Source organism: Ahaetulla prasina, chromosome 7, assembly GCF_028640845.1.
Source record: "Ahaetulla prasina isolate Xishuangbanna chromosome 7, ASM2864084v1, whole genome shotgun sequence".
Lineage (NCBI taxonomy): Eukaryota > Metazoa > Chordata > Lepidosauria > Squamata > Colubridae > Ahaetulla > Ahaetulla prasina.
This window is the reverse complement of record NC_080545.1, coordinates 81,007,375-81,025,814: the sequence shown is the minus strand read 5'-3', so window position 1 is coordinate 81,025,814 and position 18,440 is coordinate 81,007,375. Positions and strand designations below refer to the sequence as shown.

The window sequence follows — 18,440 nt, the reverse complement described above, 5'->3', positions numbered from 1 at the left end:
ACAGATAAGTGTGATTTGACAATAAAACAAATTACCCAGAGAGGTCATAGTCTTCTATTCAGTACATACAGGTGTTCAGGTGAGGCTACACAGCTATCTGTCAGGGATGCTTTCATATGAGTCCCGCTGCTGTTTGAATCTGATGGCGTAAATGCTTCCTCCAACTCTGTTCTGTGACCTGTTTATCATTCTATGACATAAAGGTAGTAATTCTTTAACAGAAAATTTAAAGTGGAATTGGAGCTGAATTGATAGCACTATTGTACCTTGAATCTGGATTTAAATTTTCTTTGTAATGTACTTAGATCAGGTATGAAACTTGCATTGTCATGTAACATATCACAGCTTGCCCCCCTTCGCTAAACTGGGCGTGGCCGTGGCCAGTACATGACGCATGCGTCCCACGGGCCGCGCATTTGACACCCCTGACTTAGATTAACCAGCAAATCACAATAATAACTGGTATACCACTTAGCAATTTTAATGAATAATCACTATTAAAAAAGTGCATTTGCTTTTTGAGACCAATTTCTCTCAGTCGCATCACCACCTAGTCTCTGATAGTCCTATATTTTTGTCTCAGGGTTAGACATCATTTATCTAATCCAACTGGCTTGCAGTCCATAAATCCTGTGTCCCAATATAGATGGATTTTTTTTTCCTGCAACGGATCAACATGGCTACTCTTTATTTCTTAGGCAGAAGAAATTTCTTATTTCTGTCTATTATCTACTCTCTGCAAGATAGCTTTGTTCCTGCTCTGGTCTATGTATTAAGAAAGAACAGATAAATGAATCTGACACTAATTAGTTGTTGATTGTTTACATCCTAAAGAATACTGAATGAAGAAATTTGCAATGGATGCAGTTAAATTGTATTTAATATTATACTGCAGGGCCACATAAGCTTTGCTTTGTTTTTCATTTGTTAAGCACAAATATTAAACACAAATATTTATTTAGTTTATTACTTATTAAATTAATGTTCTTCTCATCTCACTGTCAATACTACAAGTGGCTATACTACAAGAACGTGACTTCTGCTTTCTCTTTCTTCCTGGTATGGTTTCCTTACTAATTGTGAAATCTGCTTTCTGAAACTGGTTTTGTTGATAACTGTTTGGGGTTGATGAAAGAATGGTTTATCGATTCATGCTGCTTAAGGCGATCTACCTAAAAGACTCTTTATATGGTGGAGTAGTGACTTTAATTCCAAATGTTCTTTTTTACCTAGTTGCGAGTGAAGTAAAAATTCAAAATTTAAAACGAATATTTAAGGGGAAGTTTACTTCAAGGAATTATATTTTTAATGTGTTACTTTTCTGTAACTAGAATGCCTAAACATGGCTCAAACTTTGCAAGTCATCTTCTCATTGCAGGTCCAGGTTAGAGTCAGCAGGTTCTGACCAGTTCTGGAAAATTAGTAATGGAAATTTTGAGTAGTTTGGAGAACCAGTAGTAAAAATTCTGACTGGCCCCACCCCCATCTATTCTCTGCCTCCCAGCTGATTGGGAGGAAATGGGGATTTTGCAGTATCCTTCCCCTGCCATGCCCAGCAAGCCACACCCACCAAGCCATGCCACGCCCAGCAAGCCACACCCATAGAACCAGTAGTAAAAAAATATATTGAAACCCACCACTAGTAGAATAATATTTAGGTATCACTCTTTAGGTATTCCCTACTGATAGCAGTAGGGAAGTTGTGTGCTTGTTTTTGTGTTCTTATATTCCAGGCAGATTTAAATAGACAAGGTACACTTAAAAGCAGTCAAAGGAACTTGGTACAAGGCATATTAAAATGGTTCATATCATTATGAAAATCAACAAATACACAATCTCAAAAGTCCCAAAATATTTATTCATTTTCATTTAGACCTTGCCTTCCCATCAATGAAAGGCACCCAAGATTCTTTTCCAAGTACCTGATTCAATAGATAAAGTTTTAGTCCTCCTCTGAAACTTAGCAAGATAATATTAACCATACATCACTACAACCATTAGTTAGCAATAGATTCTGATTTGATATATTCAGACTTTGTACTGAAAGGTAGGTATGTGTGTGTCAGTGGATTCAACATGAGCATCCTGCCCACTTCACATCACCTCTCCCCCTTTGAATCTGGATTGTCAGGGACAAATCTACCTCACTGTGTTGTGGCGAGCCTGCCCTCATGGAGGAGAGTGACTCGGAGAGTGAGGGAGAGGAGCCCGCAGGGCCTCCCTCGCCAGGACCCTCCTCGCTGGCACCACCCCAAGTTCCAGCTGCAGGCCAGGAGAAAGAGGAGGCGCTGACAAGGCCTCTTTCCCCCGATCCCTCCTGCTCCCTGGCAACGCCCCAAATGCCAGCTTCTGAGGATCAATCTTGGCTCGATCCGAGACAGCGATGCCGAGATAAGTGCGCGCAGTAGAGGAAGAGGTGTGGCAGGCCCAGGGAGTGCTGAGTCACGGAGCCACACCCCACAGGGGATAAAAGCAGGTGAAATTGCTTCGTAGACCCTTGTGTCGGACAAAGCTACAAGCTACGAATTCTTGGACTGCTTCGTGTGAGCTACTGACAGCTCTTGGACTAAAGGTTGGAATTTCTTTGTGAGTAACTGTTTGATCATCCTGCAGACTCCTGGTTGCCCTGGCAATGGTCCGTCAGCACGCTGCTACTTGATAGGGACTTGGCAGGCATGTGAAGAAACGTTGCCAGAACTTTTCGCTGCCAAAGAAAACCTGGCCAAGTGTAAATAAATTGCTGGCAGACGGCCCTCGGCTGGCGTACTTTCTTAGGGGAGGTCAGGGGGGACAGAACACACTGGCTGTTTATTTTGATGATTGCTTGAGATGCAAGAAACTCTGTTCGAAGTGATTGAAATGGTGGCATGAGTATTATTGGAATGGTGGCATGAGTATTATTGGAATGGTGGCATGAGTATTTAAGTCTTCTCTTCTCATTTTCAGAGCAGTGGCAAAAGTTCTGTACTAGAAAGCCTAGTGGGGAGAGATTTGCTCCCAAGAGGCACTGGGATCGTTACTCGAAGACCCCTCATTCTGCAACTGGTACATGTTACGTCAGAAGAAAGTCGGAAAACTGCTGGAGATGAAAACGGTAAGGCCTGCCCTCTGTGAGAGTAATGGATATTTAAATGGCAATAGGTGATTGTGAGGCTTTGTCATGCAGTCAACGCAGAGAAGAAGTAGTACTTAAATTTCTCCTGTGCCTTAGGATTGTTTGATTGTTTTTCTCCCTTTATGTATCCTGATGAAGTACAGGTAGCAAATTGCAACAGGAATTCAGTAATTTTACATCTAAGGGAGTCTATATATGCGGGGGTGGGGGTGGGAAGATCTAATGGAATATACTTATATTGTATATGGGTATATGCATGTGTTCTAAAATACATTTATTTCTTTTTGGACATGGAATGTTGGGGGAATCAAAATTGGGCTTAATATTTTAATAGTATTTTAGATTAAGGGTTCTCAAATGGTGTTCTCTGGCAGGGATCTCCAACCATGGCAACTTTAAGACTTGTGGACTTCAACTCAGCAAAGCTGGTTGAGGAATTCTGGGAGTTGAAGTTTACAAGTCTTAAAGTTGCCAAAGTTGGAGACCCCTGTTCTATGAAACATAGCAGTTCTGTGAAATATTAATGGGGGTTCTGTGCAGCTGAGAAGATTTAATTTGGATGCAGTCAATTTTCTATCACTAGAATTTTGTCTCTCGATTAGGATTTTGGGAATGGATTTTTTTAACAGGCTGTACAGCCTGAAATAGTTTGGAAACTCCTGCTTGAGCATGTTCAAAGTACTTTATTGACAACTTTCACTATATCTGACAGCAAGTTAGGGTACAGTATATTAGTATTGTATTGTATTCAGAGCTCCAGTATCTGGGGACACTTTCCCATATAAAGAAGGACCTGCATGTATATTTCTCTACCTTCAGTTCATGCAAAGATGGGGTTGGAACAGGGGTGAAATGCTCCAGGTTCGCACCGGCTCACCTGATTAGGTAACAATGGCAGCTGCTGGTTCGGAGGACCGGTAGCAAAAATCCCTGGCCCCGCCCCCCTGCCTCTGCTGAGCCGCACCATCAGCAGAGGGTTTTTTTTTTACTTTTAAAAGTTTTTCTTCAGCTGAAACATGCCTTTAAAAGTAAAAAAAAACACCTGATGATCAGCTACTGAAGAAAAAAAAAGCTTGCTTTGACTTCCTGCTTTGCTGGCTGAGGAACTCTGGGAGTTGAAGTCCACAATAAAATAAAATAAAATAAAATAAAATAAAATAAAATAAAATAATAAAATAAAATATTTGTGCAGCTTTCTGAGATTTGGTGTGTTTCTGTAGTGTTTCACTCTAACTACACAAACACACAAAATCTTACAAAGCTGTATGTGGCATTGTGTGTGTGTGTGTGTGTGTGTGTGTCAGTTGTGTTTTGTGTGTGTGTAAAGTGTGAAAGTGTGAGGTTCCTGCTTGTTGCAGGGGCCATTTTGGGTGAAGTGCAGCTGCTTTTACATTGTGTGTGAGTCAGTTGTGTTGTGTGTGTGTGTGTAAAGTGTGAAAGTTAGTTTTTGGTACCTCTTATTGTTTTGTATCTTACTTATTATTTTTATTATTTATTGTTATTGGCCACGCCCACCCAGTCATCTGACCACCAAGCCACGCCCACCAATTAAGCCACGCCCACAGAACCGGTAGGAAATTTTTTTAGATTTCACCCCTGGGTTGGAAGTATTGCCAACCTTATTGAAGGTAGGATTATGGGCTTTGGCACCTTTATGTACAGCTGAACAAATAATTTTTGGAAGAATAAGGAGACTTAATTTTGATTAGTACTTTCTAAAGCTCTATGAACATTTCTTTACTGTAAAAGCAGGCATTTGTCCTCTTGAAGAATCATCCATTGTCTTAATCTTCATGTTCGGGTGCCCCAATGCTTCATGCTTAATCAGGAGATTAAGAAAGTATAATTTTCCCTTCCGGGAAAATGATTTTAATTGGGCAACAGGGGAAGTGGAATATATTGGACCTGTTCTTATTATGGAAAGAAAAAATATCAAGAAGTTACATTATTTGTATGACTAATATCTGCACTTTTCCCAGATATTTCTCTTGATGAAAAATTTCAAGAAAAGTGTACTGAAATTGAAAGGTTTAAATGATGAAAGAAATATAACATGTTTTTGCTGTCTTTACAAAATATATTTAATTGATTGTGGCTAATTTGACTGCTGGAGGAAAAGTTTGTATAAATACATGTCCCAAAGTGAATTTACAGTATTAGAGGCCTTGAAAAAATATTGTTTGTATGTTGAGTTTATTACTTGAAAAGAGATAACTGGTGGGCAATAATATCTGAAGACATTTTTACTAAAATGTTCTTTAATAACAACTGGGATTTGGGGAATTGTCTTGTCTGCATAAATGCTTTTAACCCCCATTTATAATAATTGCTGCATATTATAGAGTTTCACAAAATTCCTGGCTGAAATCAAGCTATACCTGTTACATTTTGGTTTTTAAAACCTCTCTAGTCCTGCCTTTTTCATTACTCAGGATGTATTTGTAACCCTTGATTGTGGGCTTAGTAAAAAACAATACCCCTTCCTCACCCAATTTATATATTCTGAAGATATTGAATACATTGGTTTTAATGGTGGCTTTTTAAATGGAAGAAGATGAAATCATGGCAATCTGGTTTCCTTTTTCTGTGTACTTAATGGAGAAATCTTTGTATTACTCTGTTCTTATTAATCCTATTAATGACGCCTGCAAAAGATAAGGATTACAGTTAATACTTATACTCTGCTCCCTGGATAGCCCTAGACTCTTCTCTGTATTACAGTATTGTGATGGAATAGCTTGCATGCTTTTTATTTAGGCAGACCTTAGTCTATTGGTACATAGGCTCTGATCTGTTTTGTCTTAAGGACTGCTGAACTTTATCAGGCTGAATAGCATTTTGTAGAACCATGTGGGAAGCCAGATTTAAAGGCAGTGTGGTTTGAATGCAGAAAACATGATACTATCTGCATTCTTGGCAATAATAAATAATCTCTTCAGAGCTCAAAAAGCTTTCTTGGATGAGAAGCGAAATATCTTCAAAGAAAAATAAATAAGTCCAATTGCCTCTTGAAAAAGCACCTTTGGGACAGTCTCTTCTGTTGTTTTCCATGGCATTTCAGAGTCAAAAGAGATAACAATAGGGAATTGGTTAGGGGATGATGGGAGTTGTGATCAAATGCATCAGGTGTACTGCATATAGGGAAGCTGATGTGAACCACACATTGTCTCACAGGACAAATCCTAAAAGGACATCTGAACAAGTCTGTAACTATCACAGCTTTAAAGCCCTTTCTGCATCCACAGTTGAAGACACTAGGTATTGAATTTAGCCAGATTGTGATGTTTTACATGCCTGTTTATTTTATATTTTGGGCAAATTTATTAAGAAATTGAATAAGAAAAGAATAAAATACAGTCAGAACGGACCACGTAGAACAGAGCAAACAATCCTAGTTACTGCATTTATATGAAAAAAGGATGGATTCTGAATTTAAGACATTTCTTTTCCAAAAAGGAAAAATAGAAGGAAATCAAATATAAATCAAATATAATTTAAAAATATACCATGTTTCCCTGAAAATAAGACCCTGTCCTGTATTTTTTTGAACACTGAAATAAGTGCTTGGCCTTATTGCCATGGGCTTATTATCAGGGGATGTCTTATTTTGGGGGAAACAGGGTAAATTCTATGTAGTGCCTGGATTTTCCACTTTGTCAAACGAGGTTTCCCAACCCAGCTGAGCTCTGCCCTGCCAATTTTCCTGCCATTACAAGTAAGGGTTTATGTGGGTCTTTCATATTTCTGTTTGAAAGTGTGTGTGTTTGTCTCAGTCTCCCTCCCTCCCTCCCTCCCTCCCTCTCTCTCACACACACAGAGCTATGAGCCTCTCGGGCTGAGCTATGACAAAAAGTAAAGTTCCCTCAATTTTGGATGCTTATATAATCTGACAACTTTTATTGGTGACATCGTGCTCTCTCTCTCTCATATATCTTGAGGCAATATTGATGATACGCCCATCTCTTATTTTGTCCGCCACAGCAATGTTGTGAAGAGGGTTAGGTCAACAGAAAGAGTGACTAGCCAAAGCTTTCATGCTAAGGGAGGACTGAAACTCCAGTTTCTAATCCACCACTGTAACCACTATGCTAGTGATTTTAGTGTTAAAACTTACTAAGGTTAGTATGTTGTGTAAATTGCAGCCACCAATTTTTTAATTATATGGGTTTTGACAGTGATGTCTGTAAATCATCAATCATATGATTCAGTCTTACTGTATATTGCAGTTTTCTGCTGTAGGCAGGGAATTTTAGTAGTGTTCCTAAGATATACAACTATAGGTAGTCCTTGACTTATGGCCACAATTGAGTCAAAAAATTATGTTGTTAAGTGAGACATTTGTTAAGTGAGTTTCGCCCCATTTTATGACGTCTCTTGCCACAGTTGTTAAGTGAATCACTGCAATTGATAAGCTAATAACACAGTTGTTAAATGAGTGTGGCTTCCCCATTGACTGCTTGTCAGAAGGTTGCAAAAGGGGATCACATGACCTTGGGACACAGCAACAGACATAAGTACGAGTCAGTTGCCGAGGATCTGATTTTTGATCATGTGACCGTGGGAAGGCTGCAAAGGTCATAAGTGTGAAAAATGATCCTAAGTCACTTTTTTCAGTGCCGTTGTAACTTTGAACGGTCATTAAATGAACTGTTGTAAGTCGTAGACTACCTATAGTCCCTGCTTGTCAACTACCTTGTTTAGGGTTGGTTTGAAGTTATGATAGTGTAAAAAAACCCACACACAATGCAATCAATTCTTGCATTTATGATGCTGCCCTGCAGTCACGTGATTGCCTTTTGGATGCTTTGTTACTGGTGCACACTGATGACCATTGCAATGTCCCCTGGTCACTGGACCTCTATTTGTGTGCTTCGCAACTGACTTGGAACAAGCAGTTAGTAAAGAAGATGACAGTAAAATAAAAAGTTGTGCCCATGTGATGTTTCACTTAACAACCAAAGGGGAAGCGATATGGTAACCCTGTTGCAGTCACATGATTTTTCCCCTCACTGAACATGGAACCGAATGATCTGATTGTGGTTGCTAAGGGAGGACTACCTGTACAGAGGGTCTCAGGCAGGAGTGTCAAATTCGATTTCATTGAGGGCTGCATCAGGGTTGCGTTTGACCTTGGGGATGGGTGGGGGTGGGATGGCTGGGATGGAAGTGGCCAGCATGACGTCACTCGTGTCAGGGGCGTCTGTGGTGGCCCAAGCTGTCTGCCAGCGAAAATGGGCTCCTGAGCTCCGTTTTCAGCTGCAATGGCTTACTGCCAGCAAAAACAGAACTCGGGGTGGGGAGGGCACACACAGCCCTCACGAGCTCTGTTTTCATCTGGGACGGCCTCCTGCAGCCTTCTGCCAGTGAAAACAAAGCTCAGGAGTGCCATGTGCAGCCCTGTTCTCTGGGTTTCTGAAAACAGAGCAAAAGCTCTGTAATCGTTGGCAGAGGCACCGCAGGCTGGTCCTTCACTATTTGTAGGGCGGCCCCGCGAGGCAAATTAAGCATCCTGCAGGCCGGATCGGTTCCCCTGGGCCTTGAGTTTGACACCCCTGAACTACAGTAACATGAGCATATCAACGTCTATACCCATTAACCCAAATTGGGACATTAACTCTGTATTCTAAACCAGGGGTGGCAACTTTAAGCCTGGAGGACTTCAACTCCCAGAATTCCCCAGCCAGCTTGGGTTAAGAAACTATCTTAAGAAACTATCTTAACAGAGCAAAGCTGGCTGGGGAATGCTGGGAGTTGAAGTCCTCCAGGCTTAAAGTTGCAAGGCTGGACACCCCTGTTCTAAACCATCTCTGGATGGTTGTGTTCCCAGTGTGACTGTTTTCTGGTGTTTAATTCTGCTTTTGGTAAATGGAGGTACCTCATGGTATAATAGTTGACCAGTCATTTCAAAGTCAGCAAACCTTTTCGCCTCTTTGATGATTATCTGCTCAATGCCTGCAGCTTTTCAGATGAAATCTTGACTGCATTGATAGTTTCTTAAGTCAGCGCGTAGGTCTTTGTGCATGCTGTGATTTTTGCAGGACTAATAAAAACCCGCAACTTGAAGTAACACATAGTGATCTGAAAGGGGCCAGGGGAGGAGGGAGAGAACAGACAAGACAACCCTCTGTAGAACTAAACCTTTGATGCTGTTTCTTTTTAACTGCAGACCCTGCAACATGGAAGCATTCAAGGCACCTTTTTAAAGGTTTCCTATTCACTTCTTTTCCCACTACACAGAATTTGCATGCTTATTTCTGTAGTGTAGCCACCAGCTTTCCATGTCACTTCTATTGCTGCCTTGCTGTCTGTATTTGCACATTCACACGCTGGCTGCTTTGCTAAATCTCTGGTTTTAGTTGGCTGCCTTAATCTGGGCCTTTCCATCTCTCTGCCTGCATCTGTGTCAAATTAGAAACCTTAACTGGAAACCTATCCTTTTTCTGGAAAGTGGTATAATGCTTGAACGTAACTGTTTATCATTTTTCTCTTTTTTTCGCCTTGAAGCTATGGTAGTGTGCATTTCTTGGAAGTAGTAAATGGTGAATAATTGCAATAAATAGTACTGGAAAAAGAACACTTGTCTACCGTCATGGAAATGTGACATAGGCTTTGAGAGGGCTAATTTGGGAAATCATCTGCAAGCAAATTGTTTTTCATCTGCAAAAAGTTTCTTGAAAAGCTTCTTGGTCTCACAAGAGATCTGCAGGCCACCCAAAAACTGGCTTACTCTTTAAAAGTTGCTTTAAAGTAGAGTCACAAATTCAGCATGCTTTTCTTATTAAACAAGATTCATCAAATTAGGATGATGAATTTTGACCATAAGTATCAGTGCCTCCAAGCTGGTGTTTTCCAAATAGTTCCCCCTGGAGATATGTATATTATTTTATATGTATTATAGAATATACATATTATTATATTATTTTTATTTCTAACGTTTTATACGGGCACCCAGTTGAAAACTACTCTGGACAATTGGGACTCTAAATCTCAGAATTGTAATTATTATTTGTTTTGAACTTTAAAAGCTGAGAATTCTGCCTCGGGCAAGAGGATTTTTAAAAAAAGAAAGAAAAGAAAAAGGGATATCCATTCACGGATTATTATAATGTAAATTCTGGATACTCATGATTCTGTGGAGAGAATATTCTTAACTGGAAGCACCATTTATGGACAATATAGTATAAGAATAAAACTGGGCGTAGAATTAAAATGAGTCAGGAGGTAATGACATTCCTTGACAGAGGTATTGGCTGCCATTTAGACATCTACTCAATACTTCTATACTTACCCCTTTCTAATGTTTGTCCCTTCATTGTACTTTTTCTCCCCGGAAAGTTTATATTAACATTCTTCTTGGCACATAAGGGAACGGCAGAAGATCCTGTATAGATAAACAGGGTAACAGAAGCATTCTCTTGTATGGCTGCTTGTTATAATGGCCCCAATTCTGTTGTAGTTGTTTATGACCAAGTTACATATTAAGCAACAAGATTTTGCCTAGTCAGTATTAATTTCATGACTTTTATCAGCTGTCTTCTTAAGTCCATTGATGATATGGAAGAAAAAAATGCACCCAGGGATGTACTTTCCTGCTCTGTAGCTGCTTCAAAGACTGTCCAAAAATGGATCTAAATAGAAGAAACAGTTACCGTATTTTTCAAACTATAAGACGCACGTGACTATAAGACGCACCTAAATTTAGAAGAGGAAAACAACAAAAAAAAGTTTTTGGCCTACTGTTTTTCAGCCCTTTTCCAGTCTTTTTTTGGCCTGTTTCCGGGGCTTTTTCCAGCCCATTTTGGGGGCTTTTTTTGGCAAGTTTTTTCGGCTTTTTTCAGCAAGTTTTTTCGGCTTTTTTCAGCAAGTTTTCAAGGATTTTTTCTGCCTGTTTTTGAGGCTTTTTTCAGCCCATTTTTGGGGGGTTTATTTGGCCTGTTTTCGAGGCTTTTGGGGGGCTGTTTTTGAGTGGTTTTTTTGGGCTGTTTCTGAAAAAAATGGGCTGAAAAAGCCTGAAAAAATGGACCTTAAAAGCCTCAAAAACAGGCCAAAAAAAGCCCTGAAAACGGACTGATGAAAGCCTGAAAAACTGGCCAAGAAAATGCCTGAAAAAGGCCAAAAAAAAGCCCGAAAACAGGGAGTGCGGAGGCCAAAAAAAATGGCTGGTTGGCAGGTGGGCGGGGCTTCAATATTCAGCCTATAAGACACACTTATACACACTCCCCTTTTGGGACACACTCCCCTTTTGGGAGACAAAAAAGTGTGTTTTATAATCCGAAAAATATGGTATACTATATGCCAGGATCAGGATTCCTAGCTATTTATGGTATTACCAGTTCTCAGCAGAGTGCACATTATTTGTTAATGCTAAAAAAAATTTTTTTTTGCTTATAATTGACTAATGTTGCTTGTTTTTAGTTTCATCTTGAATAGCTGAAAGAGCTCAAGAAACTATATGTATAGATGGACAACTTTTCTTTGTGTTGCCCACCTCTTTTTTCATGCCACGATGATCTCTTTGCAGGGATTGATGCTGAAGAATGGGGAAAATTTTTACACACCAAAAACAAGGTAAGCTTTGCTCTTCGTGATCTGTAGTAACACAGAGGATGTGTAAGATGGCTGAATGCTGTCATTTTGGTTCCTCTATTATTTATTTATTTATTTATTTTATTTTATTTTATTTTATTTTTATACCGCCCTTCTCCCGAAGGACTCAGGGCGGTGTACAGGCAAGATAAAAACCAGCAATACAAATATACAAGTTAAAATATCATTTAAAAAACTTATTTAAAATTAGCCTGAAATTAAATTACCATAAACTAAAAACCCCGTTTAAAAATTAATAAAATTTCCCATTAAAAATCCAATTTAGCCAGCCCAGCGAATAAAGATGTGTCTTTAGTTCGCGACGGAAGGTCCGAAGGTCAGGTATTTGGCGTAGACCTGGGGGAAGCTCGTTCCAGAGTGTGGGAGCCCCCACAGGGAAGGGCGCTCCCCTGGGGGCCGCCAGCCGACATTGTTTGGCGGACGGCACCCTGGGAAGTCCCTCTCTATGGGAGCGCACGGGTCGGTGGGAGGCATGTTTTAACAGCAGCCGTTCCCGTAATTACCCAGGTCCTAAGCCATGGAGCGCTTTAAAGGTCGTAACCAACACCTTAAAGTGCACTCGAAGGCCACAGGCAGCCAGTGCAGTCTGCGCAGGAGGCGGTGTTACATGGGAGCTACGAGTAGCTCCTCTATCACCAGCGCAGCTGCATTCTGGACTAACTGAAGCCTCCGAGTGCACTTCAAGGGGAGCCCCATGTAGAGAGCATTACAGTAATCCAAGCGAGAGGTAGCAGGCGCATGAGTGACTGTGCATAAGGCATCTCGATCAAGGAAGGCGCAACTGCCGAACCAGGCGAACCTGGTGGAAGGCCCTCCTGGAGGCGGCCGTCAGATGATCTTCAAGCGACAGCCGATCATCCAGGAGGACACCTAAGTTGCGCACCCTATCCTTTGGGGCCAATAACTCGCCTCCAACAGCCAGCTGCGGCTGCAGCTGACTGAATCGGGATGCCGGCATCCACAGCCACTCCGTCTTGGAGGATTAAGCTTGAGCCTGTTTCTCCCCATCCAGACCCGTCGGCTTCCAAACACCGGGACAGCACTTCAACAACTTCATTGGGGTGGCCGGGGTGGAAAAATACAGCTGGGTATCATCAGCGTACTGCTGGTATCTCACCCGAAACCACTGATGATCTCACCCAGCGGCTTCATGTAGATGTTGAACAGCAGGGCGAGAGAATCGACCCTGAGGGACCCCACAAGTGAGGCCCCTCGCGGTCGACCTCTGCCCCCTGTCAACACCGTCTGCGACCGGTCGGAGAGATAGGAGGAGAACCACCGATATCGGTGCCTCCACTCCCAATCCCCCAACCGGTGCAGCAGGATACCATGGTCGATGGTATCGAACGCCGCTGAGAGGTCTAATAGGACCAGGGCAGAGGAATAACCCTGTCCCTAGCCCTCCAGAGATCATCACCAATGCGACCAAAGCTGTCTCCGTGCTGTATCTGGGTCGGAAGCCGGACTGGAACGGGTCTAGATAGACGTCTTCATCCAGGTATTGGGGTAGCTGTCGCGCCACGGCACTCTCTACAACCTTCGCAACAAAGCGAAGGTTGGAGACTGGACGATAATTACCCAAAATAGCTGGGTCCAGGGAAGGCTTCTTAAGGAGGGGTCTCACCACCGCCTCTTTCAAGGCGGCAGGGAAAACCCCTTCCAACAAAGAAGCGTTGATAATCCTCTGAGCCAGCCTCGTGTCACCGCCTGAGTGGCCAGTACCAGCCAGGAAGGACACGGGTCCAGTAAACATGTCGTGCCGCAGCCTCCCCAACAACCTGTCGACGCCCTCGGAGCCACAGGGTCAAACTCATCCCAAATGGGCTCAACAAGACGTGCCTCCTCTCCCTCGCTTGGATCATCCCAAATTCGGTCCAGACCGTCCCTCAGCTGAGCGATTTTATCGATAGATAACCACTAAACTCCTCGGCTCGTCCCTGCAGAGGGTCATCCCGCACCTCCTGATGTAGGAGAGAGCGGGTCACCCGAAACAGGGCGGCCGGGCGGTTATCTGCCGACGCAATGAGGGTGGAGGCATAGGAACGCCTCGCTTCCCTCATTGCCACTAGGTAGGTCCTAGAATAGGATCTAACTAGTGTCCGATCAGCTTCGGAGCGACTGGACCTCCAGGTGCTCTCCAGGCGTCTTCTCCGGCGTTTCATCTCCCTCAGCCCCTCGGAGAACCAAGGGGCCGGACGAGACCTACGCCGGGTCAGAGGCCGCAAAGGCGCGACACGGTCCAAGGCCCCGGCCGCAGCCCGTTCCCAGGCCACGACCCGGTCCTCAGCCGTGCCGTGGGCCAGTTCCTCAGGAATGGCCCAAGCTCCGTCAGGAACCTCTCGGGTCCATCAGGCGCCTGGGACGGAACCACCGATAGGTTCCGTCTCCCTGCGGTGGTGAATGGCGGTTCAAGGTCTAGGCGAAGGAGAAAATGATCCGACCATGACATTGGTTCTGTTACTAAATCATCTACCACCAGATCATTTAACCACTGTCCAGAGATATAAATCAGATCCAGTGTGCCCCCCCCCGTGTGCGTAGGGCCATCATTTACTCGAATCAGGTCCAAGGCCGTCATGGAAGCCAAGAACACCCGAGCTGCCGTCGATGACAAGCCAACTGATGGCAGGTTAAAGTCCCCATGACTATAAGTCTGGGGTCTCAACCGCCACAGCAGCGAGTACCTCCAACAGCTCGGCAGGGCTGTGGTCACGCAGCAAGGAGCCAGGTACGCGATCACCAAGCCCAACTGATTCCTATAGCCCCACCGCATAGAGGGATTCACAGCCGGCAATCTGAGGAACAGTGGTCTCCTCGGCTCTAGATCCTCCTGATAACAACCGCCACCCCCACCCCTACCTTGGGCCTCGGCTGATGAAATGCTCGGAAACCTGGAGGCACATCTCAACAAGGGGACCCCCTCTGGGCCCAACCAGGTTTCCGTAATGCCCATAAGGTCCGCGGACTCCCCTGAATAAGATCGCAGATCAGGGAGCCTTATTAACCACGGACCGGCATTACATAACATCAGCCAAGATCCAAGCTCTGAGGATCATGGCCACCCGAGGAACGGGTAGGGACTGAGGCCGGAGCACGCGATCGCTCTCAAACATCGAACGCGTGCTCCCTCAACTCGCACGGCCCTCCCCGCCATATCTGCCTCTCCCACTTACCGTATAGATCGAGCAACCCTCTAAACCTGGAACGTCCTCCCCCCCTGCCTTCAGACAAGATGGAATAGTGTCGCGAACTAGCACAGGGCTGGATCCCCCGACGGGTTCTCACCCCCACCCGTCAAATCCCGCCCCCCCCTTAAAAAACCCTTGTTTAAAAAACTATTTAAAAAACCCCACAACTTCTTCTTGGCCGCATACCACCTCTCTGGGTCCCAAGACCCTTCGTTAAGGTAAGCCCTCGATAATTTGGGGGGCCATTCCTGCGAGGCGGGGGAACCTCGCAGTCGTAGTAGTTCGGCAAACGAGTATCTCATGGGAAATAGTCAATATACAGCGAAAGGATGTCCGTCCCTAACCGGCGGAGATGTTCCGGTCGTACCGATAGTTCGTCCGACCCGGTATTAGTCATATTACTGGCCACTCGGGCGATGATATTAGTTATAGTCCGTAGAAAATTCAAAGGGTCTACAATCATCCATAAGCATTCAAGGTCATGATGAAAAAGAAATAGAAAATAGAGATGGTAATTGGATGCAGACAATGTTCCGAAGCAGCTTTTTAAGCATTGAGGGTGAAAATGCAATTCCTTGAAAGCTCCAGGGTTTTCAAGCTAGCCATGTATGTGTGCAAGAGACTGATCCTCAGTGTGATACTCGGTGTAGATGTGATTGCTTGCTTCACATGCAAACATGCTCCACTCTGTGGTTTCTGATTCTGGCTGGATCATGATGTATACCTAAGCCATAGTTGTTTTAATCATAGTAAGCAAAGATTAGTCTTGTAGTCAGTGCTTTTCTTGCCGACCAGCTAAGCCGGTTTCTTCAAAGATTTCCTATGTTTTCCCAATTTCTGTCTATGTTCAGGAGAAATGGGCAATTTGCAAAAACAAATGAGTTCTAGGTCCCGAAGCCTATCTAGACCAGGGGTGTCAAACTCTCAGTGTCACAGCAGCGTCATGTGACCTATCGGGATTTTACCCCCTTCGCTAAACCGGATGGGGGCGGGGCCAGCATGTGACACATCTGGCCCGTGGGCTGCAAGTTTGACAGCCCTGATCAAGACAGTTATGTTGCTTTGTTGTTCTGTTAGGGAGTGTCATAATTATGTATTCCAACAATCATAGCACAAAGTTTGGATGAAAGTATTGAAACACCTTCCTTTTGCATGAACATTTGTGAGTACTTTAAACAGAAAGATGCTATCTTAGTAAAATCTGCAGGCAGGGCACCCTGTTTTCTCAAATTGCTCCTCTTGAGTTTTGCAGAAAAGCTGCAATACAGATGGTCCTGGACCTATACCCATTTATTTAACAACCATTTTAAATTCCAACTGTGCTATTAAAAATGACTTATGACTGTACTCACACTTAGGACCGTTACATCCCTGCGATCACATGATCCAAATTTGGCTATTTGGCAACCGGAAAATCCAAAATCCTGGAATCATGTGATTGCCATTTGTTACCTTCTGAGGAGGCTTCCAATCAGTTTCAGTGGGATAAGCTGGATTCGTGTAATGACCGTGTGATTCATTTAACCACCATGGTGATTTGTTTAATTGCTGTGGCATAAAGTCATCAGATTGGCACAATTCACTTAACTACATTGCTTAGCAACAGAAGTTTCAGTCCCAGTTGTGGGTCATAAGTTGTGGGTCATAAACTGCAACCAAACTACAGCCCCTAGCAAGGAGAAAAAAGTGCAACTATGAGCTTCAGAAAACTGCCTTTCATTTTCATGTGTGGAACAGCCATTCTTAACTTTGGGGTTTGTTAAAAGTGGCAATACAATAAAGCTTCATCTCTCCAATCTGCACCCAGCTTACTTTCAAAACTGACAAGATTGAATAACTCTGTTTCTGGGTTTCTTGTGCCATGAATTTTCCTTCTGTAGTTCAGATCAGCGTAGTGCTCCCCAGACAAGGGGGCCTTTGCCCAGATTAATATGGATTGCCCATTGTGTTGTTGTCTAGAATAGGAGCCATTGTCACAGTCACTCAATTCACAATCATCTTGCACGTGGAATATTAAATATACTCTGCATCTGGCAGCTTTTCGTCATCACTAAGAACATTCAGTTGGTCCAGAATAAAACAGAATGGGCAGTACCAATAAAGGATAATATTTGTAGCTCAGGGTTGAAATGAGGGGTCCTTGGTGCTCTCTCAGCTTGCTTGTTTTCTTGTAGAAACTTTCTTGCAGTGCTAAACTAACACTGATGATGTTACCTAGTTTGGGTAATGGGATATCTGTAAGAAAACAACCAAGTTGAGAGACCATCAAGGATCCCTCAGAGTGGGCAGTTTTGCCTCTATGCTGCATGAACTCATTGGTTACCTTCAGCTTCCAGGTGGTGGTTGTCACTTATAAAGCATTGATGGCATAGAACCTAGTTGCCAAATGTTTTCCCATTGTTTCTGTCCATCCAGAAATATAAAACAAGTGGGCATGTTCCCAGGTGGCATGCCCTCTGTAACAATACTTGCCCCCTGGAACACTTTCACCTGGAAATTTAAGTGGTGTTGAGCCTGTCATCCTGTCTGTCAATTATTAGTCCCTGGGTTATAGCTTTCTTTGTTTTTATTGTATTGGATATGTTTTTAACTTGTTAAATAGTTATTATGAGTTAAGTTGCCTGCTAGCGTTCTAGATAAATAGGCTGACAAGAATAGTCATTTGCAAAAGACTTTCAGTTCCTTTCCTTTTTCATTATTATTTCAGCTCTACACAGATTTTGATGAAATTAGACAAGAAATAGAAAATGAAACTGAAAGGATTTCAGGAAATAACAAGGTAGGCAATAATAACTCGCAGTTATTATATTTTGTAAACAAGGATTGTTTCAACACATGAAATGGAAGCTCCCATTGATCAAATAGTCACACAAAATTAATCTTGAGGTCTGTGTTCAAGCTTTCTTTGTCTAGAAACTGAATGTGCCACTGATTATGATGCTCATAAAATCTTAAGATTGTAGTTTTGGGATGTCATTCCGGGCAGCTTAGCCTTGACAGTGCAAGGTTTTGCATCGGTTTTCCTTTTAGCACTTTTCTTTTTAAGGCATTTTTGTCAGTCACATTTAAAGGAAAATGGCACATGAGCCAAGCTTAGGGAAAAAGAACATCTATTTGGAATATCAATAATGTACTCAGATTATATAAGCTTGTGTGCTACTTTATGAACAGCTGAGGTCTAGAAGTACAAACTGAAATAAATGGGAGCTTGCTCAGTCAAAAAATGACCTCACCTGGTACTACGGTTCAGATGCCTTGGAATGGCAGTTTTCATAATTTTCCGACATTGTGATCCCAGTACATCCAGGGGGTATCCAGTTGGCGGGGGGAGGCTGCTTTACCATTAAAACTCAACATTTGTTTAGAAATTATTCTTGGCTTCTTTTTCCATTGTTTCATAGGGAATCAGTCCTGAACCAATTCACCTAAAGATTTTTTCGCCTAATGTTGTCAACCTGACCCTTGTAGATTTGCCAGGAATGACAAAGGTAGGAATATATTAACTGTACTTTTGGGTTTGCAAAATTACA

At 42.8% G+C, this 18,440-nt stretch overlaps 1 protein-coding gene across 5 annotated transcripts in view; it reads left to right on the top strand.

Moving 5' to 3' along the window:
* DNM1L (dynamin 1 like) overlaps positions 1-18,440 on the top strand; it is a 48,705-nt gene that overhangs the window by 8,687 nt on the left and 21,578 nt on the right. For 2 of the 5 annotated variants that reach the window (XM_058191581.1, XM_058191583.1), the window contains exons 2-6: positions 2,947-3,094; positions 9,282-9,320; positions 11,637-11,683; positions 17,618-17,689; positions 18,312-18,398. In XM_058191581.1, coding sequence (XP_058047564.1) covers positions 2,947-3,094; positions 9,282-9,320; positions 11,637-11,683; positions 17,618-17,689; positions 18,312-18,398 — 393 coding nt within the window. Of the gene's footprint in view, positions 1-2,946; positions 3,095-9,281; positions 9,321-11,530; positions 11,684-17,617; positions 17,690-18,311; positions 18,399-18,440 lie in introns of those variants that run through there. The other 3 variants (XM_058191582.1, XM_058191584.1, XM_058191585.1) reach the window with 2 other exon arrangements.